This window comes from Oxyura jamaicensis (assembly GCF_011077185.1).
Source record: "Oxyura jamaicensis isolate SHBP4307 breed ruddy duck chromosome 7 unlocalized genomic scaffold, BPBGC_Ojam_1.0 oxy7_random_OJ86, whole genome shotgun sequence".
Classification (NCBI taxonomy): Eukaryota; Metazoa; Chordata; class Aves; order Anseriformes; family Anatidae; genus Oxyura; species Oxyura jamaicensis.
The window spans coordinates 1-25,706 of NW_023304048.1; the positions used below are offsets into that span (position 1 = coordinate 1).

Sequence of the window (25,706 nt, forward strand, 5' to 3'; positions counted from 1 at the left end):
GGGGGGCAGGCACCGTGCCCCGCCCGCCTCGGCACGGCACGGCACGGCACGGCACGGCACGGCACGGCCACGGCATCGCACGGCACGGCACGGCACGGCATCGCAGGGCTTGTCTTGGCGCGGCACGGCTCGGCACCGCTCGGCGCGGCGCGGTTCCGCTCGGCTCGGCACGGCTCGGCGCGGCTCGGCACGGCACGGCTCGGCTCCGGCAGGTCCCGAGCCATTCAAACAAGTGGCTCCGGCAGCACTTGGGAGCCGGGGCTGGAGACAGGGCGCAGAGCGGCTCCCCCTGCCCCGGAGGCGCCGGGCCCTTCACACTGCCTCTTTCTCTGGCGCTCGCTCTTTATTTGACGATGAAATAATGTTGACATGTCTTGAATTATTAAGTATTCCCTGGATTTTATTAGCACATGATGCCTAAATGCTGCCTGTATCTGCCGGGGTCTTAACCAGAGAGGAGCGAAGGAGAGAGGCAGAGACACAGCGCGAGGGAGAGGAGAGAGAGGGGTTTTTGACAGCTGTATTTGTGCTGATAAGCGAAGGCACAAGGAGACGATCGACTAGTGAGACAAGAGGGAAGCGGCGGCTCGGAGCTGCTGAGAGGGGCTGCGCTTCCCTCCCGAGACGGCTCGGCCCTCCCGGCGCCGTGCTGGGGCTTGGGGGGGACCCGAGCCCCCTCCCAGCGCCTGGCCGGGCTCTCGGCCGGTGCCCGTGCCGGGGGGCAGCCCGCTGGCTGGGCACGCCGGCCGCGCGGGGCAGATGCCGATTGAGATTGTGTGTAAAATCAAATTTGCCGAGGAGGATGAGAAGCAGAAGGAGAAAGAAGAAGGGGACAAGGAGAGCCTGATCGAGGAGCCCGCGCGGCCCCGCTCCCGGGACCTGGCCGCCTTCGCCAGCGCCAGCACGCTGCACGGCCTGGGGCACATCTGCCGCTCGGGGCGGCTGGGCGTGCGCCAGACCCTCTGGGCGCTCGCCTTCCTGGCCTCGCTCGCCTTCTTCCTCTACCAGGCAGCCAAGTCGGCGCTGCTCTACCTGGAGCACCCCCACGTCATGGCCTTGGACGAGGAGGCCATCCGCGAGATGGTCTTCCCCGCCATCACCATCTGCAACATCAACCGCTACCGCCACTCGGCGCTCACCGACGCCGACATCTTCCACCTGGCCAACATGACCGGGCTGCCCCCCAAGGACCGCGACGGCCACAAGGCCACGGACCTGCTCTACCCCGACCCCGACATGGCCGACATCGTCAACCGCACCGGCCACCAGCTCGACGACATGCTCAAGAGCTGCAACTTCAGCGGCGAGAACTGCTCCTCCCGGGATTTCACTGTGGTGAGTGCGCAGCCGGCTCCGGGGACCCCGCCGGCACGGGGGGCTCTGACCCCGCCGTGCCTCGCCGCAGCGGGGCTCCCCGGCTCGCTCTGGCTGCTGAAGTTTTGCATCTCTCCGTGTTCGAGTTTCCCTCCAAGTTTTGCACGGAGAGAGAGAGAGGATCCTCCGTGGGAGCTCTCTGCTGCAGGAACACGCTGCCGGCAGCTCCGGGGCTGCAGGAGGGGGTCGTGGGCAGGAGCGGGGGCGGATGGGGGAGCGGGGCGCAGCGGTCCCCGGGGTGGGCGAGATGCGGGAAGGGGAAAGTGGTGGCGTGGAGCCCTGCTCCAGCCTCTCCTCGCTGTGGGCTGAGCTGCTCCGTCGCAGGGCGTTTTGCACAGTGAGAGCGGAATGGGGGGGCCGGGACCCCTTTGCACGTAGGAGAGCCCTCCTGCCTTCAGGGGTGGGCACTGGGATGTGTGTGAATGCGGGAGGCTGTCAGCATTGCACACTCGTGTCTGTGTGTGTGTGCAAATGCACGTGCCCAGCACCCCCAGCGGGTCTGCTCCGGGCCATGGCCACATCTGGGTGCCTGGGGGCCGCCCCCGGCAGCCGGGGGTCCCCAGACCCCAGCAGCACCGTGCCCACCCAGGCAGCGAGCTCCCAGCCGGGCACCGCGACTGTGCGGCTCTCGCTAATGTTGAGCCTGGAATCACAAATCCCCGCTGTGGTTTGGGGAAATAAATGTGCTGGACGGGCAGAATACCTGATGGGACCCCTTTCAGCCCGTAATGACTCTGGAAATGAGCCGCCTCTCTCCTCTGGCTGCCAGGGGCTGCTGCTCTGCTTGCTCGCTGCGCTCCCCGGAGCAGCGCTGCCAGCCGGAGCCCACGCCGTGCTGGGGAGGGGGATGCGATACCGGGGGCTGCGCAGTCTGCCGAGGGGAGAGGAGGCTCCGTGGGGCTGGAAATGGCTGATGCAGCACGTCCTGCTTCACTTCGTGCCCATCGCTACCAAGCCTGCTCTTGTGCAGGGTGCTGTTTCGGGGGGGTGCTGCAGAGGGGCTGCCCTGTGCGGGGGTGCTGTGGGGAGCGCTTGCCTGCGGTGGGGTGGGGAGGAGCAGGGGGCAGCAAGGGCGACCCCCCTCCTCCCGGGGTTTTGCTGGGCTCTGTGCCTGCTGTAGCTGAGCTGCCTGAGTTTGGGTGCCGGGGAGAAGTGCGATCCAGCGGGGAGAGCGCAGGGAGCCCCGGTGCCGGACAATCCTGCACGTGGCGTGTGGGGTCAGCCACGCTGGCTGGTGGGAACGTGGTGAGCCCCGCATCGTGTCGGGTAGCAGCACGGCATGGCAGTGGGATTTGGGCTGGGTACAAGCTTCCGTGAGCATGGACATGCATGGGGACAGTCACCGGGACTGTCCGGTGTGCCGTCTCTGCGTGCTGGAGCAGGCTCCAGGCAGGGGCCGTCAGGACAGGGAGCCCAGAGCTTGGGGCACCCGCAGTGGTCAGCAGGCAGGGCTGTCCCTGCCACCTCTCACTGGCCACTTTCCCCATGCACCTGGAGCAAAGCGGCGATCTTGGGGCAGAAGGTGCAAGGCATCTGCTTGGGAAGGGGAAGGGAAGGCAGGAGCAGAGGGGAGGGATTCGGCAGCCTCTCTGTGCCGCACAGCACGTCCCAAAGCCGTGCCAGGCAGCGGCGGGACCTGCCGTGGCAGCGCACCATTTGCAGCTGGAGCCTGCTGCTCCCGTTCCCCGAGCCGAATCTGTCCCCTGTGCCTCCTCCTGGGAATGACTCAAACACGGTGCGAGCAGCTTGGCAGGCACGGGTGAGTCCCAGCCGCCACGTGTGGGCCTGGGAGCCGCCGTGCCTGCCAGCTGTGGCCCCGGTGCAGGAGCACCCGGTGCAGCGCCGCAGCCCGCCGTCACACCGAGCTCCCGGCCCTGGGCGCCCCCTGTGCCTTTCTGCTCACAAAGCTCCTGTAAGCCCACCGCAGCGGGTGCCTCTGTGAGTGTCCCCACAGGGATGGAGGGCTCGCAGGGCTGGCAGCGCCCAGAGCAGAGGCTGTGTCCCCAGGGGAGGCAGGGAAGGGAAGTTTTCCCTTGCAGCTCCCTGGAGCCGTGCTTACAGGGGTGCTGGTGTCAATCCCCTGCTCTGTGCGCACGGTGGGCTTCACCCTGAGGCCGCAAGCGTGACGGCCCGTGGGTGGCCATGGGCAGCCTGCCCGCCAGGGCCAGCAGCGCTGCCGGGCTGGAGCGTGGCCCCCGGCGCTGCCGCTCGCAGCCGGTGAGCACACGATAAACAGCTCGCGCGGGTCCTTTAAGTAAGCGCCGCGAGTGGTAAATGATCTTCCCCTATTTAACGTCACAAATCCTCATTCTTTATGGGATAGCAAATTAAGAAACTATGGGGAGAAAAATCCCCAGCGTAAGCATCTTCCGTGTAATAAAGCCCGGCTGGGCTGTAAATCTCCCCAGGCGGCAGGGACAGCACCGAGCTGCAGCGAGGCTCCCCTGCAGCCTGCTGACAAACGTGCCCCGTGCGCAGGCTGCCGGGAACCCTGGGCAGAGCCTCTTCCTACCCCTCTGCACCCCTTACTGGGGGGCAGCCCCATTCCCTGGGGTGCGCAGCAGGGCCCTGCCCCGTGCCCACGGGCACGCCGCCCTCTGCCTGGGGCAGGGCGCTGGGTGCTGAGCCCGGCCGGGCGGGCGCAGCTGCGGCACGGAGGGTGCGAGGCGTGCGGCCGTGGTGCAGGAAATCAATAGCTCGCTTTCCGCGCCATTAAGCGGGAGGCGTCCCCGCGGGGCCGGGGCTCAGCTGCGGCAGGTGGCCCGTGGCCACAGGGTAGCCCACTGGCACCCAGCCCCCGGGCGATGCCGGCCACCCCTGGGTGCACCGCGGCGATGGGGACAGCGGGAGGTGGCTTTTGGCAGGTCAGGGCAGGTGGTGGCCAGGCCTGCAGCTCGCCCTGGCTCCTCTCTGGCTCTGCTGGTGGTTGCGCTGGAGCCTCTCTCAAAACCACGTTCCCCCGTCAAAAGCCTTTTGTTTGGGAGCCGCTGCTGCCGAGGCTGCTCCTGCGAGGGCTGGAGCTGGGGGGAGCGCAGAGGTTGCCCAGAGCTGGCAGCAGCCTCGGAGCTGGCACCGGCCCCGGCTCTCCTGGCAGGGCCCCCCGGACGTGGGCTGTGCGGGGGCTCTTTGCACCCCGAGCTGACCCCCAGGAGAAAACCCTACACGGGTGGGCAGCGTCTGCTGCGTGCTGCTGGTGGGGGGGGCTGCAAAGCTCCATGTGGGGCCGAGCCCTGCCGCCCCCTGGGGGGAGGGCATTTCCCCAGCTGCCTCCTGCAATCAGCGCCGCTCCCGACGCGGGGACTCTCTCTGACCTTTCCGCCAGAGCCATATTTAATAAATGTCGCATTTTCAGCCTGTTTTTACACCTGGAAAAAGCTGGGCTCGTTCCTCTCTACCTGCCCCGGCCCCGCCTGGTGCTGCTGCTCACCCAAGGGGGCGTTTGGCCATCCCATCTTGCCTCTTTGTGGTCCGTGCACCACGGGGAGCAGGGGGCTGGGGGCACGCATTTCCCTTCCACGTTGGCCCTACATGTGCCGGCACGGCCAGGCCACCCTCCTGCTCGCTGCAGCCCCCGAGCAGAGCTCAGGACCGGGCAGGATGCGTCACCGTGCCGTGCTGGCACATCCCCAGGTCCGTGTCTCCGGTGGCGCAGATGGGCTCTGGTTCCTCGTGCTCCTGTCCGGAGCAGCGGCGGCTCTGGCACGGTTACACATGAGCCGCCCGGGCACGGCTCGAGGCGCTGCTTGTGCCAGAAACCGGGGGACTTTAATGCAATTCGTTGCCATTTAATTTTACACAATTCCTGCTGCTTAATCCGCTGAGAAATGCTAATTTATACAATTCACGTCTAAAAATAAATGTCAGTCCAGCAGCTCCCAGCAGTGGGTAGCTGCTCTCCCAAGCCCCCGCCGGAGCCTCGTGCGGGGGACCCCAGCCCGGGGCGCACCCCCGAGGTGCCCAGGCCTTGGGGTGCAGCCACAAAGGGTTGGTGGATGCGGGGTGATCGGGTTATGGGGTGCCGTGGCAGGACCCTGAGGGGCTGGCTGGTCCCACGGGTGTCAACGCAGAGCCCCTCATCGCAGCGGGTCACGGGGCTCCATGGCAAGGAGATACAAGGTGTCGCGGTGGTTTGGCTGGCTTTTGGGATGGATCGGGAGGTGGGAGGTGTGCAGGGCCCCTGAGTTACCTTTGGGGCCCGATTCCCGGGGCTTTCCCCAGGGAGGGCAGCCTGGCCCGGCGTGCAGCCGCAGCTGACAGCGCTCAAGGAGAGAGCCCTGGTGCCAAAGAGGCGCCCGGTGCCAGGGGCTGGCATGGGGACACCCGAGCCGTGTGTGCTGGGTCCGGCCGCGGGTCAGGACAGCCCCCGCGTAGCTGGTAGATGTTAATATGTTGTAAGGCACCTTGAATTATGTGGGAGCGTAGAGCAACTCATACCCCATCTGCCTGGGCTGCATCCTTACCTCCCTAAGGACTCGGGACGGGGAGAGGGTGGGATCCTGCCGGGAAGCGGGCCCGTGGTGGGGAAAAGCCTGCTTCGATGCCCGTCCACGCGGGGTGGCACCAGCCCTGGTGGCAGCGTGGGGACCGGTCCCCGAGGCAGCGGGTGGGCTGCGAGGGCTGCGGGAGCCCACGGGTGGGGGAGCGGGGGCGGCGCGGCGGGGGAGCGGAGATGCTGGAGGAGCCGGCGGCTTTCCCACCGTCTCCCTGATTGAGATCGGATCACCGTGAGCATAAAAAAGCTCTCTTCATAATTATATTTAATGAATTGACTTTAAAAGCTCTTACACTCTTATCTGGGTAATTTAATATCACACACTTAATAAGCCTGTCTCCGATACGGGGGGGAGCCAGCGGCCACGATGCCCGCGCCTGGTGTGGCTCCCCGGGGACGCGGGACGTGCCGCGCGGCCGGCCCCACGTGCGGGGCTGGGCAGACCGGGGGACACCGCTGTCCCCTGGGGCCGGGGCACCCGTGGGGGCTTGGTGCAGGGGCTGCGGGGCCATGGGGATGTGGGGCACGGCACCACGGGGCTGGCTAGGGCCGAGCTGACTGCCGGTGGGGCCGGGGGGGCTCACGGGGTGCAGGAGGCTGGCTGGGGGTGCTGGGGGCATGGGGCAGGGCTGGCTGGGGTGCCAGCACCGGGGTTGGACACTGTGTGGCTGTGCTGAGACCCTGTCCCCTATGTGTCATTGTCACCCGTGGCAGGATTCCCTTGGCCAGGAGGCGCCGGGGGCAGCCGCAGAGCACACACCGTGGGCCCCCAGCGATGCTCTTGGCTGCCCGTGTCCATCCTGCTCCTGCACGCCCAGGGCTCGCCGAAACAGGGTGCTGGATCCCAGTGGCACAGCTGCTGTGGGGACAGTGGGGCAGGCAGGGGGGCAGGGCCCGCAGGGGGGGCAGAAGGAGGGCTGCCATTGACCCTAGTGTGCATGCACCTGTGTGGCACACGGCCCCCTGAGCACCACGAGCAGAAGGAGCACACCCCCCGTGTGTTCCCAGGGGCGCCGCAGCCTCTGCAGCTCTGCCCCTGCGCTATGGGCTGGGGGCTCCCCTGTGTGTGGGCATCACTGCAGCCCCCAGCAGCCATCCCCAGCCCCCCTGGGGCCATGGGGGCTGCAGATGCTCGTGGTGAGCCCGAGGGGAAACCTCTGCCACGTGGAGCCAGGCACCCCAGGGACACAGCCGGCTCCTGTCCCCGCTCACCAGCACAGAGCTGCAGGGAGGCAGCAGATCCCTCCAGCCCGGCACCCTGTCCCAATACCTGCGCCCTCCGCTCCCAAACTCCCAGGGCGGCACCTCCCAGCACCCCCCCAGCCCTGCCCCACACGGGACGGGGACCGCCAGGGGGAGGAGGGCGAGGGCGCAGCGCTGGCACGCAGCTGGCCGTCCCCGTGCTGCCTGGCGGTGCCGGCTGCCGTGCCAGCGCGCGGTGCCAAGGCCGGGCGGGCTGCGGGGAGCCGCGTGCCAAGGCGGTGACGTGGGGGGGACGCAGCTGCCACCTGGCCCGGCCTGGGGTGGCAGTCCCCAGGAGAGGGGTTCCCGGGCACCCCGCGGGCAGCCTGGGGCGCGGGGCCGGGTCTCCCCGCGCCGGAACAGGAGGTTTACAGAGCTGCACTAAGTGACGCAAATGGTTTGAAGCCCATAAAGAGAGACGGTTTTATGTAAGACGACTATATAAAGCTCTGCTGTTCTGCCATTGATGAGATATAGGCCTTTATTTATAGAAGGCAATGTTTGCGGTGCGAGGGCTGAACGCCAGCCAGGGACCCGCAGATAGGGCGTCGAGTCATTTCACATGCAGCTGCCGTCGACACTGTTCACACATTAAAGAAAAAAATTAACAAGTTTGCAGCCAGTCAGGTGGAAAAAACAATAATTGTCGAAAACCGTATTTCCCCCTTTTTCCAATAACAAATAGCTGAAGCGCTGCTGGGGAGGCTGGGGCTTGCTCAGCGCCCGCACAGAGCCGGCTGAGGCTGCGGCACGGCCAGGAGGGGGGCAGTGGAGAAGGGGGGTGCACGCTGGGACCGTGGGGCTCCGGCAGAGCTGGACATCTCCCCTGGGGCACCGTGTCCCCTCCCTGCCCCGTGCTCGCTGTCCCCAGGGGTGCACGGCGTGGGGCTGAGGATGCTCTGTGCACGGTGGCTGCAGACAAAGCCCTGCTCGCCGGGTTTCCCTGCCGGCATCTCCCCGCCCGCACGCAGGGGGATGTGCTGAGGTTATTTCTTGGCCAGATGTGGCTGGGTTCTTGCTGGCGAGCAAGCAGCACGTCCCTGTGGTCAGAGCGCCCTGCCAAATTTCGTTTCATGCACGAAAGGAGGAAAAACTTCTCATGATTAATTGCGCAACAGGGGAGAACACGCAGCTCTCTAACCTGCTCCTTGCTGATCGCTGCCCTTTTCTTCCTTGCTGCAAATGCAGCTGGGGAGAAGGGGGCAAGCTCTTCCCCAGGGCACGCTGTGCTGCATGGCCCCAGGGCCGCACGGGCAGCACATGGTGAGCTTGGTGGTGTGCATCGAGGGCAGGAGGTGCTGAAACATCCCTCGGTGCCCTCCTAACCCTGCGAGGGGAGGGAAGGCAGGCAGGGCTTCCCAGCAGGAGAGCAGTCCGGCTGGTGCTTGAGCTGCTTTCTCGCAGCTCCCTGCACATTGCTGCGGGCTGATGTCCGGGGCTGTCCCTTGCTTACGCTGCAAAACCTTCCCTCTGTGCACTGATCCGTGCCCTCGGTGTGCTGCGCTAGCACGGCTGCGGGCAGGGCACTGCCTGCCCCTTCTGTGTGCTGCCGACTTGCAGCAGGGAGAAAAGGAGCGGGGCCACAGGGCCAAGCTGGGCTCTGTGCCCGCACAGCCGGTCCCCCACGGGCAGCACACACAGGTGGGGAGGGTCCTGGGCACCCCGAGCTCTCCGTTCCCTCCCTGGGAGCAGGCGCTCGCCGCGTGCTGAACGGCCATTAAGCGCCGGCTGAGCTTTGATGGAGTCAACAGGTTTTCTTGCAGCGGAACAAAAGGTTACCTTCTTGATTGCAGAGCCGGGAACACAGGCAGAGGTGAAAAGCGAGGGCAGGAAAGCCAGAAGCCGGGAGAGCGGCGGGTGCCCTGCCTGCGTCGGGGAGCTCAGAGACGCCGCCGGCCGCGAGCCCAAGGGGTGTGCGGGGCCGGGGCCCCAGGGTGGGAGGGGGGAGCTGGCACCAGCCTCATCAACCAGAGCCCTTGATTAATCACTAGCTGCCAGCCCTCCAGCCAGCAGCTCATTAGCAGTGTAATTCCTGGTGCCCATCGTGCTGGAGGGCTGCACGGCTCTGATTGAGGGCTGGGGATGCCCGCCAGGGCCAGCACAGCAGGCGGGGGCAGGCAGGAGCTGGGTGCCCCGCAGAGCAGTGGGGCGTGCAGAAAGCTGGCCCGTCCTGGACACACGGGGGTGGGCACGGCCGGGCGTCCCGGCTGCCAGGAGAGGTTTCGATGGGAGCAGCTTGGCTGCCTGCCCCCAACCCTGCCCTCGCTCCGGAGCTGCAATCTGTGCTATTTCTCCCCAGCCAGAGGAGGGAGGGCGCCGCGCAGAGCCAGGGCCCCGTGGGAGCAGGGAAGCGTCTCCATCTGTCTGCAGCGCTCAGCAGCTGGAGCTGAGCAGCCAAGGTGGCCCCCGAGCGGGGCTGTCCCCAGGCCACCTCTGCGCAGGAGGCAGGGCTGGCACGGCATCTGCAGCTGCCCCGGGCAGGGCAGGGAGCAGCCGCCTCCCTGGGGACTGAGGACACTGTGCAAATCCGAGATGGATGTGAGCATTAATTATGCCCTGGCTGCTCGGCCACCGCTGTGGCTGCTCGTGCAGAGAGAAGGGGTTACACCGGTGGCATGTGCTCTGCGCCTGGCCTCTCTGTCCCCAGCCGGCTCTGTCACCCCGCTGTGCCCCGCGCTGTGCCGTGCCGGCCAGCCCTGCTCTGCCCGGCCCCAGGGAGGTGAAAAGCAGGAGGAGCAGGAGGCAGGAGCGGTGCGAACGCTGTCGAGCAGCCTGGCTCTGAGGTCCCGCTCATCAGAGAGTGTCTGCACATACATGTGCTAATTACGGGCAGAGGTTCGCAGGCTGTTCCTGCCCTGCTGGCACGGTGCTGCTGTGCGAGGACAGGGCCGGATAAACCAGGGCTGCTTGGGCAGCTCTCCCTGCCCTGCCTCTCCATGGCCCCCTGCCCATCCCCATCCCACCCCATCAATCCCATCCCATCAATCCCATCCCATCCCGGCAGCGTGCATGGTGCCATCCCTGGAGCCCTGACGCACACAGCAGTGACAGCCACTCCATCCCCAGGTGCCTGCCTGATCTTATCGTGGTAGAGCTGCCTTGCAGAGGGAGTTTTTCAGGCTCTGACCCCCCTTGTGCTGCTGCTGCTCCGCCATCCTGTTTCCTTATCGCCTGACACGACCTTAATTTACTCCCCAGGCTGATAGCGCTCCGGGCTTCTCCTGCAGGAGCTGGATCTCCGCACCATGCCCGGCCTCACCTGCTGCAGGACCTCTGCAGGGGTGGCACAGGCAGCTCGGAGCAGGGCACAGAGGGCTGCGCAGGGCAGGCAGCATGGGGACACTGCCGCCAGCCCGGGCAGATTGAAATGCTGGCACTGACGACTTCTGTAGCCACGTTATCTCCCAAGCTTGGCAAATATTGGCGGAGGGGAGATTATTCAATAGCAAAGTTTGCAGATGGGAATCACGGCGTGTGATCCCGCGGGCTCCGTGCCGCAGCCCGCCTGCTCCAGAGCAGCCTCTGCTGCGTGGGGCTGAGCCTCGCAGGGGCACGGCGTGGGGACAGGACGGGGCTGCTCCGAGCAGCATCCCGGGGGCTTTCCCCCTGTGCTGGTACCCAGCAAGGCACTGGTCCCGGCCTCCCTGCAGCTCCTCTCCCACCCCGCAGCACCGGCGTACACGTGTGCACTGTGCCAGGGACCCTGCTCAGCCCCACACAGCCCCCGGCACGGTGGGGCTGAGCTTCCCCAGGTGTGGGCACCACTCGGAGCATCTCTTCCCGTCCTGGAGCCTGCACCCAGGCCCCCTCCCCAGGCAGCTTCTCTGCGTGGGCCCTGGTTGCCACCTGGGCTCCTCGGGGGCACCCTGCAGCCCCCAGAGGGGTGTCCCCCCCCCCAGCACCCAGCCAGGAGGCTCCATCCATCGGCCCCCGCACCCAGGAACGCGCGGGCTGGGGAAAGCCAGCCCCTATCATGTTTGTTCCATTGATTTAGTGCCGTGGAGAGGGTTTAATCAGCCTTTAGCCTGCACGCTCCAGCATTAAGAACAAATCCATTAGCCACGAGATAACCACAAAGGGTTGCGCTGAGGCTGGATGAGGTCCCAGCGCCTTCAAGATGCAAATTGGCAATCAAAGATCAAAGCCGTGCAGCTCCCTAATCTCTACTAAAAGGGCTCAGCTATTAACGAGCCCTTTCCCACCGGGCTGTGATCACCCCACTTCACTCCTGTCCCGACGCGCGCCGCGTTGCGCCGTGCCCCTGGCCCCCGCGCTGACCCCGGGGACGAGGGTGCCGAGGGGACCCGGGCTGTTTGTGTGCGCCGTGCTGCCCGCCGCTCCCACATGCTGCTGTCAGATCCGTGCTGGTGCGGAGAGCAGGGCCCCGGGGAGCCGCTGGCCAGCGGGCAGAGGGGGCAAGGAGGGAATGGGGCAGGGGCTGGGGTGGTGAGGGCTGTGCAGGGCTCGCGCGGAGACTTTGGGAGCAGGGGGGATGCTGCCAGGTGGCTTCCTTCCCCCCTGCTCACAGATTTAGCCATGGCGTGGCTGCTCCAGGTGGCTCAGGTCAATCCCTGCGGGCCCCAGGGAAATCAGCACTGGGGATGTGGCAGGGGGGCAGGCACAGGGCTTGGGCAGGGCTCCCTGGGGCCGCGTTCCCCTTTCTGGGGTATTCCTGCCCGTGCACGAAGCCCCGGCTCCCGCGCAGTGCCGAGGGCCAGCTGCAGGATGGGGGCTCCCCATCACAGCCCCAGCCCGCTGGAAGCCGCGAAGCCATCGAGCTGTGACAGGAGCTGAGCTGCCAGCACCGTCAGCAGATCTCAGGCAGCACAGATGGGCTGCCGGAACCGGGGCACGGCTCACCCGAGACCCCGGCGGAGAGGCACGCACCACTGCCCGGGTGCCGGCACAGCACTTCCAGCCCCGCGCGGGGCCTGATGTGCTCGGGGAGCAGCATCCAGCCCGCAGCATCCCTCTGCACGGCGGGACGCTCGGGAGGACCAGGGCAGGGAGAGGTTTGGGCTGGGGCTCGGTGCCGCCGGCGGCTCTGACAGCATCCCCGGGCGGTGGCACAGCTTTGCCGTCGCTCAGCTGGGGGAGCAGGCAGCGCGGCGCTGGCAGCCTCTCAGCCGGGGTGACAATAAATCTTATCAGCGTAAACCCATCCGCAGGCAGCAGGATAACCCCTGTGACAACCCGGCTTCATCCCCACAGAGTCAGCGCTGCGGATTTACAGATAACAACAAGGCTGGAGGGACCGTGCCTGTGCCGGCACCTGCGGGGTCCCAGGGGCACCCCGTGGCCACCCCTGCTCGGAGCCTCTCTGCCACCAGAGTGTGTGTGTGGGGACACAGACACGTGTGACGCCATCAGCGCATCCCCTGTGCCCTCACCCCGCTTTGGCCAGGCGGGGGGACGGTGCCAGCCGCGGGTGCCGTGCCAGCAGCGCGGCGGTGCCAGCCGGCGTGGATGCTGCGGCCGGGGGGGCGGCGAGGTGTGCTGGCAGGAGCTGCTGCCCCGGGCTGGCCGCCCCAGCTCGGCTCCCGCGTTCGCTGGCGGTGCGGCCGCGCAGCCGTGGGAGCCGTAATGAGATGGAGCAGCAGAAGGACGGCGAGATAAGGCTGCCTGCGCTGCCCCAGCAGATTAAACGCTGGGATTAAGCAGGCGGTGCCAGCTCTGCTGCCTTTTTATCTCGCTGCTTCTCCCCTCTTATTCTCCCGCAGTCGATAGTGAACGGTCTCGGAGCTGTCAGCAAAGGAAATTGCTTGTTAACCCTTTGGGGACGGGCGCGGGGCTGCCTGCACAGCTGCTTTCAAAGAGCAGCGTTCCCCGGGGATGTTGCTGCCTGCAGCGCGGGGCAGGCAGAGCAGTGGGGACCGTGGTGCCTCCCGCTGTGTCCCCAGCCCAGTGTCCCTGCTGCCCGGTGGTGGCCCCGTGGTCCCCATGGGGCTGCATGCAAAGGGGCCGGTGGTATTGAGGAGCTGGTGCTGCCTCTCAGCCAAAAGCCACCAGCATCGGGTGGCAGGGGGGACAACGTCGTGGGGCACGCGGGGTGACAGCAGCCAGAGAGCGAGGCTTGTCCGTGTCGGGGCCCAGGGACCCTGTTGCCCCACGTCGGTGTTGGCTGCTTCCCCCAGGGGAAGGGGTGGCTCGGCACTGGGCCTGGGCATGAAGCCGCAGGGCTGGGGACCGCCCCCTGGTCCTGCGGCCAAGTGGCACCGACCGGCTGCGTCCACGCCACGCAGCGCATGGCACCGCGTCCCCCCGGCGCCGCTGGGAGCCCGGTACCCAGAGCCCAGTTACTGCTCCAGGCATGCTTTTGTTTGGTGCGCAGCAGGGAGGCTGGGCTGCAGCCCATCACGGCGATTTTCCACGGCACGATGTGTGCTGCGTGCCCGGGGGCTGCGTGTGGGGGAGTCTGGGGATGCAAAACGGGCTGGGGAGCGCGGGAGGCGTGCACGGGGACAGCAGGAGCGCGGCTTGGCACAGGCCAAACCCGTGCCAGGGGTGTATGAGCAGCAAAATGAGTCTCCTGCAGCGGTCCAGCCCCGGGTGGGATGCTGCCCCACGGCTGCTGGGGGACGGAGAGGGCACGTCCCCAGGTCTGCGTGGCCGGGGCGCTGGCAGGAGCAGCGTGCGAGCCCTGGGCTGAGCGCGGCACGGCGCTGGAGCAGCTGCTGCCTGGGGCAGGCGGGCTGTGCCGGCCAGCAGAGCCCGAATTAGGAGAGGAAACGGGAGCAATTGGCACGTGCGGGCTGGCAGGAGGAACGCTGCGAGAGGATGGGATTGCTGTTTATAAATACATCAAGGGAGTAAACACAACGGAGGGAAGAGAGCTATTTCAGCTCGGGGACAATGCTGGCGCGAGAACAAATGGTACAAACCGGCCGTGAATAAATTGAGGTTGGAAACCAGGAGATCTGCGAGGTTCTGGGCCGGACGCCCCCGGGGGGGGGAAGCACAGCGCTGAGCTCGCCGTGCTGATGGAGGTGGCCGCGTGCTGGCCCCGAGGGTCCACGCGGGTCCGGGTGCCCCAGCTCTGCCCCGCTGGCGGCGCAGCCCGCGGCACAGCTGAGCACTTGGTATTCCAGCCGCGAGCGCGCTTGGCACCGCTGGGGCTCCCACGTCTCCCTGCTGGCTCCGGGGACACGTCCGCGGGGCTCAGCTGGCACGGGCTGGCCCAGCACATCTGCGCGGGGAGTGGCAGGGGGGGTGCAGCCCCCCAGGGTGTGCCCGCGGGTCGGGGCTATGGGAGGCGGGTTGGGATGCTGGGGGGGATGCGGAACATCCCATAGCGGAGCCCAGCTCGGTGCTGGAGGGCCCTCCTTGGGGACAAAGGCGTCCTGGGGACCACGTGGAGGTGGCAGCCGCGGTGCAGGAGCTGTCCCCGCGGCAGCCCTGCGTGGGGCAAGGACATGGTGCGGGGGGGCTGCAGGTGTGGGGGGCGATGGCACCGGTGCTGGAGCTGGGGTGAAGCCAAACTGGCTCCAGTCCTCACCCCTCCGGGGAGTGGGGAAGGGAAACGGTGCGACCGTGCGTGAGAGGGACGTTTGCAGAGGCAAAAACGTCCCACTGGCTCAGAAAATTGCTGCAGAATCGGGCTTGAAATGAGTTGAAATTGCTGAATCCAAGCGGATCTCATATCCCGGGCAGTTGCAATGCTGGCGTCAGCGCTGCGGCTTCCCTCCGTGGGCACCCAGGCGGGGGCTGTCAGCACCACGGGGGGGGGGAGCGGGACACCGGGGACACAGCTGGGGGCTGGGGGGCTCCAGCAGAGCCCGGCCTGGGCTGGTAGTAGGGGGGGGGCAACAGCAGAGTGGGGGCAGCATCTGTGGGCATGGCATGACCCAGCCCTGCCCGTATCACCCCAGGACAAGCAGCACCCCGTGCCTCCAGCTCCCTGTGCTCACTCAGGGAGCACCGTTTGCAATCTCTGTAGCCCCTGCCCCAGCTGCTGCTGGGTTGCTGTACCCAAGGACACCCCCGGGTTCCCCTGGATGTGCAGCCCACTGGGGTCTCCCCACCCCTGTCCCCCTCGTGCCCAGTGACATTTGTCCCCGGGGGGTGTCCGCTCCTGCGCATCGTGCCCGCGCCCTGCCGGCTGCGTGTCCCGGGGGGGCACAGGACAGGACCGCGTGTCCCAGGCGTGCCGGAGGGGGACGTGCCCGCCCCACGCGTGCTGCAGCTCGTCTCCTTTGCATGCGAACACGCGGCTGGCAGCTTAGCGCGGCCTCTTGTCTCTGCAGAGCAATCAGGATTTGTCGCTGCTTGCAATGTTTAACGTCGTCTTCCAGAGGCTAAATACCGTGGGGAGCCGTGTAAGCCGCCGAAATACCTGCGTGAGCCGGGATCAGCCGGAGGCAGGCACAATGGGCTTGTAGCGGCGGGCATGGGGGGGCTCGGGCATGCGGGGGGCCGGCCCCGGTGCCCCCTGCCATGGGAAACCCCAGTGCTGCGGGCAGGATGCGCTCAGGGTGCCGGGAACCAGCATCCGTGGGGTGCCCACCCAGGGGGGGGCAGGAGGGGGAGCCCCACGGGGTGGGGGCAGCGGGGTCCCAGGGCTGAATGGGGCAGGAGGAGGATCCTTCAGCCCCCCAGCAGCAGAGTTCCCCGGCTGGGATCTGCCTGCCGAGGCGCCGGCAGCTATTTCTGTCAAGGTCAAAGTGTCTCCACGGCACAGAGCAGGGAAATGAGGAATCGTGTTGAGAAATTACCTCCCTAATGGGGTCTCCCCTGCGCGGGGATGCCAGTGTGTGGCAGCAGAGCGGGGAGGCCTGGAGGTGGTGTGGGAGCCCTGCCTCGCAGCCCCGAGGCCCGCAGCACCCTTGGGTGCCCCCTCAGAGGAGCAGGCTGCCCAGGGGGCCGTGCCCCCAGCCGCCGTGCCCGGCAGGACACGCGTGCTCCATTCCAACCTGCGAGGCACTTTTCTGGGTCAGCTGCGGGGAAAGAAACATCTTCCCGGAGCAGGCAGCCTCTCCTCTGCCCTTCCTCCTCCTCCTCCTCCCTCTCCTCCCGCGCTCCCCGTTACCTAATTGGGTTTGTCATGCTGGAAAGCCAAAGCCCTTCAGGACTGTGCTGTGCTCTCGCCAGCGAGATTTCACAGCTGTCCTCGGCACCCCGGCAGCCGACAAGCGAGTAACTCAGCTGGGCGCCGCGGGCACCCCTGCCCTCCCCGCACACCCCGCGCCGTGCTGCCTGCCTGGGGCTGCAGGGGACGGGGATGGAGATGGGGACGAGGCCACCGCTGCCCCCACCACCACCACCGGACCTCTCCTCCCTGCCAGCCCCGGCCCGTGTCCCCAGGTGCCCTCGCCTCTGCGCCCTGTCCCCATCCCTCGCCCCTCTCCCTGGTGACCGCGATGCTGCCCGGCGACGTCTGAGCCGCCAGGAGCTGGCGGCGAGCGGAGAGATGACATTTCCCGCAGGCGGGGAGCTCACCCTCCCCTTACAGAAAACTAATATCCACGCTGCCCCGGCGCGCCAGGCGCTGATGCTATCAGGCCGGCGGGCTCGGGCTCTCCGAGCCGCAATAAATCCCCGGGCAGCGGCTCCGGCAGCCCCCCCGCCGCCCTCCCGCACCCCGGGGAGCTCGGGCTGCGCCCCCCCAGGGGACCGGGCACCGGGGGGCTCGGACGCCGCCGGGGACGGGCGGAGCGCGGCGGGTCCGGCTGCCCAAAAGCGGGGCCCTGCTGCCCCCTGCCGGATCGCGGCCCTCCGGGGCCCCCCCGCTCCGCTGCCGGCGCCTCGAAGCGCCCCTGACGGGCAGCCGGGCCCCCGCCGCCAGCCCCCAGCCTTTGAGGAGCCGCCGGGGGTGCGCAGATGTCGTCCTCGTCGCCGTCGTCGCCGTCCCCCCCCCGCCGCCGCCACCGCTGTGATCAGAGCCGCAGCCGTCACTTCAAAGCGCCCGCCGGGCTCCCACGCAGCAGCGGCCCCGCGGGGACGGGGTGGGGGCCCCCACGCTGCGGGGTTTGGGGTACAGCACCGGGGAGCGGGGAGCGGGGAGGTGACCGCCCCCCCTCCAGGCCTGGCACCGTCCTGCCCGTGTGGGGCAGGGCCCCCGGCCCCGCAGCCGCCTCGTGCCTCCCTCGGAGGGAGGTTCTGGGGGGCACGCGGGGCTCTGGGGGGCTGCGGGGCCACAGCAGTGGGCAGGGGTGCTCCGGGGTGCAGCATCCCTGGGCAAGGGGCGCACATGGCACGGCTGGGTCAGGGCATCCCTGTGCTGGGGCTGTCTGGGGTAGCACAACCCCCCCCCCCCCCCCCCCGGCCCGGCTCGGGGAGGAAATTTCCATTCCTGAATCGAGGTTGGGGGAAGGCGTGCGTTTGCACCAGCCCCCTCCTCTCCCTCCCGTCGCCCGTCACAGCTCGGGAAGGCGCCTGCCACATTCAGCTCCGGGAAGGTGCGGAGCAGAAAAGCCTCCCGGGAGGGAGACGGGGAGCGGGGAGCGGGCAGGAGCCCCCCCAGCGCAGCGATGCCGCTGCCCCTCTCCTGCTGCCCCGACGGAGAAGCCCTGGCACCGGCGCAGGGCGGCTTCCTGCGCGCCACCCGCATCCCCGGGCTGCACTACATGGGCACCCGGCCGCAGTCCCGCCTGCGCCGCCTCCTCTGGAGCCTGGCCTTCCTGGCCTCCGCCGGGCTGCTGGCCACCGGGGCCACCGACCGCCTGCGCCACCTGCTCTCGCGCCCCGTGCACACGCGGGCACGCCTGGCCCGGGCGCCGCAGCTCCGCTTCCCGGCCGTCACCCTCTGCAACCCCAACCGGGCGCGCTTCCTGCAGCTCACCAAGCCCGACCTCTACTCGGTGGGGCAGTGGCTGGGGCTCTCGCGGGAGGACCGCTCGCTGGTGCCCGAGCTGCTGGCCGTGCTGGGGGACGAGCGGCGCCGCTGGCTCACGCGCCTGGCCAACTACTCGCGCTTCCTGCCGCCCCGCCGCTCCGAGCGCACCATGCAGAGCTTCTTCCACCGCCTGGGCCACCAGATCGAGGACATGCTGGTGGAGTGCCGCTTCCAGGGCGAGCGCTGCGGCCCCCAGCACTTTGTCCCCGTGAGTCCCCACTTGGGGTGCCCGGCACCAGCCCCAGGGGCCCTGCAGGACTGTAAAGGGGGGCCTGGACCTTATCCGGCTTGCAGAGTGCCCTGCCCGAGCTCTTCCCCATCCCTCACCCCCCCTCTCTCTGTCCCCAGGTCTATACGCGCTACGGCAAATGCTACACCTTCAACGGGGACCGGAGGAACCCGCGGGTCACCCGCCAGGGCGGCATGGGCAACGGGCTGGAGATCATGCTGGACATCCAGCAGGAGGAATACCTGCCCATCTGGAGGGAGACCAGTGAGTGGGGCTGCGGGCAGCGCGGGCTGCCGGGGTACAGGGGCTGTCCAGGGACCGGCTGCCCACGCTCCCCTTCCATCCCCCGCAGACGAGACATCATTCGAAGCTGGCATCCGAGTCCAGATCCACAGCCAGGACGAGCCGCCCTACATCCATCAGCTGGGCTTCGGCGTTTCGCCTGGCTTCCAGACCTTCGTGTCCTGCCAGGAGCAGCGGGTAAGGCCAGCTCAGGGGGCTGGCCCCATGGGGCCAAGCGGGGGGGACCGCGGGGTGGTGCCGTTCCCAGCGGTGCCGCTTCGCCCCGTGCGGCCCCAGCCTCTGCCGGGCGGCGCACGACGTCCCACGGCCCCGGGGATGTCCCAGCCCCGTGCGGCCCCGCAGCGATGCCCTCTCGCCCCGGCAGCTCACCTACCTGCCGCAGCCGTGGGGGAACTGCCGGGCCAGCGTGGCGGGGGAGCAGACGCTGCCCGGCTACGACACCTACAGCATCGCCGCCTGCCGCCTGCAGTGCGAGAAGGAGGCCGTGGTGCGCAGCTGCCACTGCCGCATGGTCCACATGCCAGGTGAGGGTCCTCCCTCCCCCTGCGCCTTCCAGCCTGCACCCTAGGGTCACCCCCACCCCATCGCTCAGCCCCTGCCCGATCGGCCACCTGCCCCTCTAGGGGAGCGATGGGGATGGGGGGGGGCAGACTCCCACCCCCTGACCCGCAGCTTCCCCGCAGGCAACGAGTCCATCTGCTCTCCCAACGTGTACATCGAGTGTGCTGACCACACGCTGGGTAGGTGCGGGGCCGGGAGGGAGGTTGGGCGGCCCGGGAGGGGCTCGGGGGGGGTGCGTGCAGCCGTGCCCAGCGGTGCGTGCCCCCAGACGCGGCGGTGGAGGACAGCCAGGAGCGCTGCAGCTGCCCCACGCCGTGCAACCTGACCCGCTACGGCAAGGAGATCTCCATGGTGCGCATCCCCAACAAGGGCTCGGCGCGCTACCTGGCCCGCAAGTACAACAAGAACGAGACCTACATTCGGTGAGCCCCCGGGGCTGGGGCTGGGCAGGGGGCTGGGGGGCTCCTGGAGGAACACAGGGGTGGGGACACTGGAAATCTGGGGAGATCAGGGTCTGGCATGCATGGCCCCAGCAGCATCCTCTTCCCCAGGGGGCTGTGGTTAGAGGGGGGGCACCATCTCCTTGGTGTCCTCCCAGCCTGCACGTCCCCACCCCGCAGTCCCACCCAGACCAGGACATGTCCCTTCTGTGTCCCCTCCGCACCCAGGGCCCTGCAAACTGAGTCTCTGTAGCTCACAAGGGCCCTGGGAGCACCCTGGGACGGGGTGGGTGGGAGGCTGTGGGCAATGCGGGTGGTGACCGGCCCCACGGTGTCCCCACAGGGAGAACTTCCTGGTGCTGGACATCTTCTTCGAGGCACTCAACTATGAGGCCATTGAGCAGAAGAAAGCCTACGACCTTGCCGGGCTTCTTGGTGACTCCCCAGCCTTCCTGCGGGACCCCCCGCACAGCTGCCCGTCCCTTCTGCTGCGCGCCCCTGCTCCCCCTGTCCTGCAGCCCCTGACCCCATCCCCACACCGTCCCCCTCCGTCCCGCTGCCCCGGCACTGCCCTCCCTCCCCAGCCCAAAGGGGCCGTGCAGCAGCTCCCGGTGACCCGCTCTCCCCTCTCCTCCCCAGGGGACATCGGGGGACAGATGGGGCTGTTCATCGGCGCCAGCATCCTCACCATCCTGGAGATCCTGGACTACATCTACGAGGTGCGCTGAGCCCCCGGGGGCATGGCAAGGTGCCGAGCAGGGGCCAGGCTCCCCGGGGAGGGGGATCCACCTGCGGGTCCGTGCAGAGCGGGGTGCTCCCGCGGGGTGCCGGCTGCGCCTGGCTCTGGGGCTGACCCCCTCTGCCCCCAGGTGGTCCGCGACAGGCTGAGCCGCGTCCTGCGCCGCTCCAAGCCGCCCCTGAAGAAGCCCTCGGGCAGCATCGCCACGCTGGGGCTGGAGGAGCTCAAGGACCAGGTACCCTGCTGGGGTGGGCTGCGAGGGCAGGGAGCGGGGCAGGGTCAGCCCAGCCCCGTGGGGACGGGACGTTGCTCCCCGGAGCCAGGGGCTTGGTGGCCTCGGGCCGCTGAGCTCTGGGATGGATGGAGGGGAAGGGACGGCGGCAGGAGGGCACCCCCCTGATGCTGCCGTCCCCGCAGAGCCCCTGCGAGACGCTGGGCCGGCACGTGGAGGGCGCCTACAACGCGGGCATCCTGCCCAACCACCACCACCGCCACCACTACCCGCACCAGGGCGTCTTCGAGGACTTCGCCTGCTAGGCCAGCGGGGGACAGGGGGCGGCCAGCCCCCACCCCCTGCCGTCCCCTCCCCGCCGTCCTCACGGAGAGGGACCGCGGCACCGGGAGCGGCCGCGCCGCTCGCCCCTGGCCGTGCCACCGGAGCCACCTGGGCACCGGCACCGCCGCGGCCCCCAGCCCCTCCGCCCAGCCCCTCCGCTTGCCCCCGGCGTGCGGGGTCGGCCCTGTCTCAAGCACACGGTACGGGGGGGGGCGCCCCCCGTCCAGCAGCAAGAGCAGCCCCGGGCCCCCAGCTGCATGCCAGGGGGGCTTCGGGGGAGCAGAGGGGCCCCCGTGATGCAGAGCATGCCAGGAGCTGGGTTTCCCGCGAGCCCCTCCAGGCCCTTCCCTGCTGACCCCTCCTGGGGGGTCTCTGCCCTGCCCCGTCCCCCCGGGGAGGGCCGTGCCCGGACCACCGGTCCCCTCCCAGGGAATGTGGCAGGGTCAGGGGCTCCCACCTGCAGTCACACCTGCATGGCACCACCCTGCCGCCCCTCCGGCCCCTGGCACCACCACCACTGTGACACCCCCACCACCATCTCCCCTCCCTCCCCAGCCCCACGCAGCCCCCCCAGGGCTGCAGCCCCCCGCCCCGTAGCTGCTCCCAGCCAGACCCCTGCACTGTGACCCCCCCCCACTCCAGTGTTAGCCCCCAGCCCCGCAGACCTCTCCCCGCTCTCCTGCCCCAAACCCTGTCCCCCCAGTGCCCCACAGCCCCCTCCAGCCTCTCCGCACCCGTGCATCGCCCAAAGCAGACTGTCCTCAGGCACAGCCGCCCTTTTGCACCGTGCACGTACCCAGCCCTGCCACGTCCCCCCCCCGGGTGCTGAGCGCCCGCTGTGCCTCCCCCAGCCCGGATGGGGTCAGGAGGGTGCCCGGTGCCCAGCACAGGGGGGGTGGCAGGACCCCATCAGGACCCCCCCGGTGACCCCTTCCTGTAGGACATCTCCTCCCCCTCCAGTGTAGCAGACACCAGCGCAGGGCAAACAGCCCCAAAATATCTCAGGAGGGGGGGGGCGGCTGGCAAAGCCCCCCTCGACACGCACACACGGCAGAGAGGGGGACCCGCGGCAGGAACTGGTGACACCGGGGGGAGATGGGGCAGAGCCAGGCTGGGTCCCATCCCTAGTGCCCCAAGACCCGTGAGGGCACAGCCGTGTCGTGGCCAAAGCCATAGATGCAGGAGGAGCCCCTCCACCACAGTGGTGTGCCCGGGAGGGTGTCCTGGTCCCCGTGGGTGGTGGCACGCGTGGCGTGGGACCCCAGCCCCAGGGAACAGCCACCCTGCGCCCACCACGTGCTCCTGCACCACCCCCCGGGTGCAAGCAGAAGCATCCCCGCAGCGATGCCAGGCGTCAGCCGGGGCCGTGCCGGGCCCCCCACCCAGCACCAGAGGGGGAAGGAGGGTGCCTGGGTGCCGGGTGCAGGATGTGGCCCCCTCCCTGGCAGCGGGAGCGAGCCCCGGGCAGGGTGGGCGCGGGCACGGCGGGAGGTGACCGTCGGAGGTGTGCGTCACTGTTTTATAGATGTACAAAAGCTCCCTAATAAAGAGGCACAAGTAGGTCCAGAGCTGCCTGCATGGCTGGGGTGGGGGGCACGGAGGTTGGGGATCCTCATGCAGCCCCAAAAAGAGCTGTGCTTGCGCTGCACACCAGCACCAGAAGCCCTCACGTCTCCGCGGGCTGGAGCACAACGGGTGTGCCGTGGCAGGGCGGGCGCCGCGGCAGCACCCGGCCGGGCTCTATCAGCCCCATGCAGGCGGTGCCGGGGGGGGAGGTCGGGCTCTGCCCACCCCGGGGGCTGCCAGAAGCTCACCGTGAGCCAGGGGGGCAGAGGGGCTGCGGTGGGTGCTCCCCACACCGGGGCTGCAGCCCGCAGCCCTGCCCGTGGCCGGGGCTCTGCCAGGAGGTGCTGGGCATTGGGGTGCCCCCGGCAGCGGTGCTGGCCCCCCGCGGCTCCCGGGCGCGTTATCAGCGCCAGGCACAGCCCCGTCGATGAGAGGCCGCTGCTTGCTTTCCCCGGCACTGCGCTCTCACGGGGCCGCCAGCTGTCTGATCCTCCGTCACCCGTCCCCCAGCCGGGGGCACGGCGCAGGTGAGGTGGGGGCACCACGGTGGGGCCCCGGGGGTGCTGCTGGAGCCCAGAGGTGGGAGGTGGAGGATGGGGTCTGGGCTGGGAGGGGGGGCAAAGCAGCAACATCCCCGGTGCTGCGGGGAGCAGGGCTCTCCTGCCTCCTCCTGGGCTATCCTGCGGCACAGGGAGGGGACGGGGGGAGGCCGGGGGGGGCCTGTGGAGGAGGCTGCCAGCACCGTTAGAGGTCCCCTTGGGGTCTTTGAGTCCCCCGCCACCGTGCCCTGACCCAGCTGCCCCTCCAGGATGTCCCCCCAGAAGGCCACCCTCATCCACACCAAGGCGGCGACGGGCAGCTCGTGCTGCGCCCTGCCCTGCAGCGAGGACGTGTCGGAGGAGCTGAGCGAGGAGGAGAGCGGGATCGCGCGGCGAGCCCAACGCGCGGCGCTGGAGGTGCTGGAGGACGCGCTGAGGAAGGACCGGGTGCTGATGAAGAACCTGAAGGACGTGGTGGTGCTGGCCGGGGAGGGCCAGGGGGGCGAGGGCTGGGTGGAGCGCTACGCCATGCTCACCAAGAAGCTGCTGCGCAGCCTCGTCTCGCAGCTGCAGCAGGCGGCTTTCCGCAAAAACCCCCGCAGGGCCGGGTCCTACGCCTACGTCAAGAAGAACGCCTGGGACCGTACCATCTACCTGTGCCCCCTCTTCTGGCAGGCCCCCGGCGAGCTGGAGAAGGACTCGCAGCCCGGGACGCTCATCCACGAGGCATCGCACTTCCTGGGCCTGCACGACATCACCTACGCCACGGCCAGCTTTCGGGCCGGGGGCGGCGGCGCGGCGATATGGACCGACCGCTGCGTGCCCCTCTTCGAGTCCCTGCGGAAGGCGCTGCTCAACGCCAACAGCATCGAGTACGAGTTCGAGATCGTGCTGAGGCACCGGCAGCCCTACCGGGGCGGGCGCTACGGCTGCTGCGGGGAGACGGCCAGGAACTCCGTCTGCGAGAACGCCCTGCCCCACGGGGGGCTCTCCTGCGAGACCCCCGAGAGGTGAGCGCAGCCCCGGGGTGGGCACTGCCAGCGGCGGGGTGACGTGGTGGTGGGGGACACGGGGGGTGGCGGGGTGGGAAACGCTTCCTGGGCTCCCCCAGCCCCGCATCCCGCCCCGGCCAGGGGCCAGGTCCCCAGATCCCGCGGGTTCTGCTCCCCAGGCACCTTGCGCCCTGGGCAGACCCGGCTGAAGCTGCCCCAGACTCACAGCCCCGCTGTCTCGCCCCAGCCCAGCAGCCATGCGGAGCACCATCGGGGACACGGTGCGGCTGTCCCTGCTGCCCGCCCGGGACGCCATGCGGAGCTGCCTGCGGGACATGCGGCGAGCGGCGGAGGCCACGGAGCGGTGCCACCGGGCGGCGGCGGTGGCCAACGTCACCGGCGGGGCGCTGGGGGTGGCGGGGGGGGCCACGGCCATGGCGGGGCTGCTGCTGGCCCCCACGGCGCTGGGCACCGCGCTGCTGCTGTCGGCCGTGGGCTTCGGCGTCTCGCTGCTCGGGAGCCTCGTCGGTGCCACCGCCACCGTCAGCGACAGCCTCGGGTGCCTGGCGAGGAAGGACGGGGCGGAGGCGCTGCTGGAGGAGTTCGGGGCGCAGGCGGAGGTGTTCACGGGCAGCCGGGAGCACGTGGAGAGGGCGCGGAGGCTGCTGGAGGTGCTGGGGAAGGACGAGAGCCTGGACGTCATCCTGGGGGTGTTCAGGGTGGTGACGGGGCTGGGGCGCAGCGTCCTCAATGGCAGCAGTGTGGCCAAAGCCAGCGCGGCGCTGGCTGGGGCCAGCCGTGCCGTGAGCCTCGCCGGGACGGCCACGCAGCTCCTCCTCGGGCTCTGCCTGGCCCTGGACATCTTTTTTGTCACCAAGGACTCGGCTCACCTGTCCCGCGGCGCGCGGGCAGAGCTGGCCGGGAGCATCCGCGCAGCGGCAGGGGTGCTGGAGAGGGACTTCGGCGTCATCGACGAGTTCTGCCAGAAAATAAACCTCATCCTGGAGGAGCCGGAGTGAGGCCGGGCGGAAGGAAAGGCCGAGCCTCACGCATGGCTGCTCTGGGACAGCTGCCAGCGAGGCGATGGGATGCGCCCCGGGAGCCCTCCGGCAGCACGGGCCCCGAGGCGAGCTGTTTTCACCTGCCGCTGTCCTGCTCCCAGGGCTGCCCCAGACCCGGTGCCGTGGCCCCAGGGGCTCCATCCGCAGGCCAGGCTGCCAATGAACTCTTCCAGAAGTGCCACGGGAACTGCAGTTTGCCCTTAGCTCACTCGAGCAGGGGGCGGTTCGTTGGTTTGGGTAGCGCAAAGCTTTAAGCACGCAAACAGCTCTAACTCTGGGCGCACAGCAAGGAGACGAGAGCAGCTCCATCTAGACCCTGCTGCCAGGAGGGAACGACAGCCCAGGGTTTCTTTTCGCAGCCAGCTTCATTTGACGTTAGTTTGCTTTACATTAGCATCAGATACTCCTCCAGCGCGTGATCAAACGAGGCTCCGGGCGCTGCTCTCGGGAGAATAAACGCATCTGTAACGCACCCGCACCCGCCTCGCTCCCTTCTGCCCCAGATTCGCCTCTAAAGGGAATTAAGGATGTGCTCGGGGAAGATCAGAAATAGAAATATTTGGGGCGAGCTAACGGTTGGCATCCCAGCGTTAACACCCGTGCGTTCAAACACGCGTTCCTGCGCCTGGTTCCAAGGAAGGAGCAGGGACACCGTACAGCTGAGATGCTCCCGGCTCAGGTGCTGCAGGCAGCCCCACAAAATAAACACCCCTCACCCCGCACGGCGTGCCCGCGCCCCTCGCACGCGCAGTGGCAGTGCCCCAGGGAAGAAGCAGTCGGA

The 25,706-nt window shown here is 68.6% G+C and overlaps 2 protein-coding genes across 3 annotated transcripts; both read left to right on the forward strand.

Moving 5' to 3' along the window:
* Window positions 1-21: 21 nt before the first annotated feature.
* On the forward strand, window positions 22-22,333 carry ASIC4 (acid sensing ion channel subunit family member 4). Its single transcript, XM_035311985.1, has 10 exons — window positions 22-1,335; window positions 18,288-18,432; window positions 18,521-18,648; window positions 18,836-18,995; window positions 19,155-19,211; window positions 19,301-19,454; window positions 19,816-19,907; window positions 20,112-20,191; window positions 20,342-20,446; window positions 20,629-22,333. The coding sequence occupies exons 1-10, from the start codon at window positions 760-762 to the stop codon at window positions 20,746-20,748; spliced, it is 1,617 nt and encodes a 538-aa protein (XP_035167876.1). The 5' UTR covers window positions 22-759; the 3' UTR covers window positions 20,749-22,333.
* Window positions 21,917-25,397, forward strand: LOC118157587. Of its 2 annotated transcripts, XM_035311982.1 has the most exons (3): window positions 21,917-22,860; window positions 23,142-23,882; window positions 24,112-25,397. In XM_035311982.1, exons 1-3 carry the CDS (start codon window positions 21,944-21,946, stop codon window positions 24,881-24,883), a joined length of 2,430 nt encoding a protein of 809 aa, XP_035167873.1. In that variant the 5' UTR covers window positions 21,917-21,943; the 3' UTR covers window positions 24,884-25,397. The 2 variants fall into 2 exon arrangements, with proteins under 2 accessions (XP_035167873.1, XP_035167874.1); XM_035311983.1 differs by lacking the exon at window positions 21,917-22,860 and having other exon boundaries at window positions 23,059-23,882.
* Window positions 25,398-25,706: the final 309 nt, after the last annotated feature.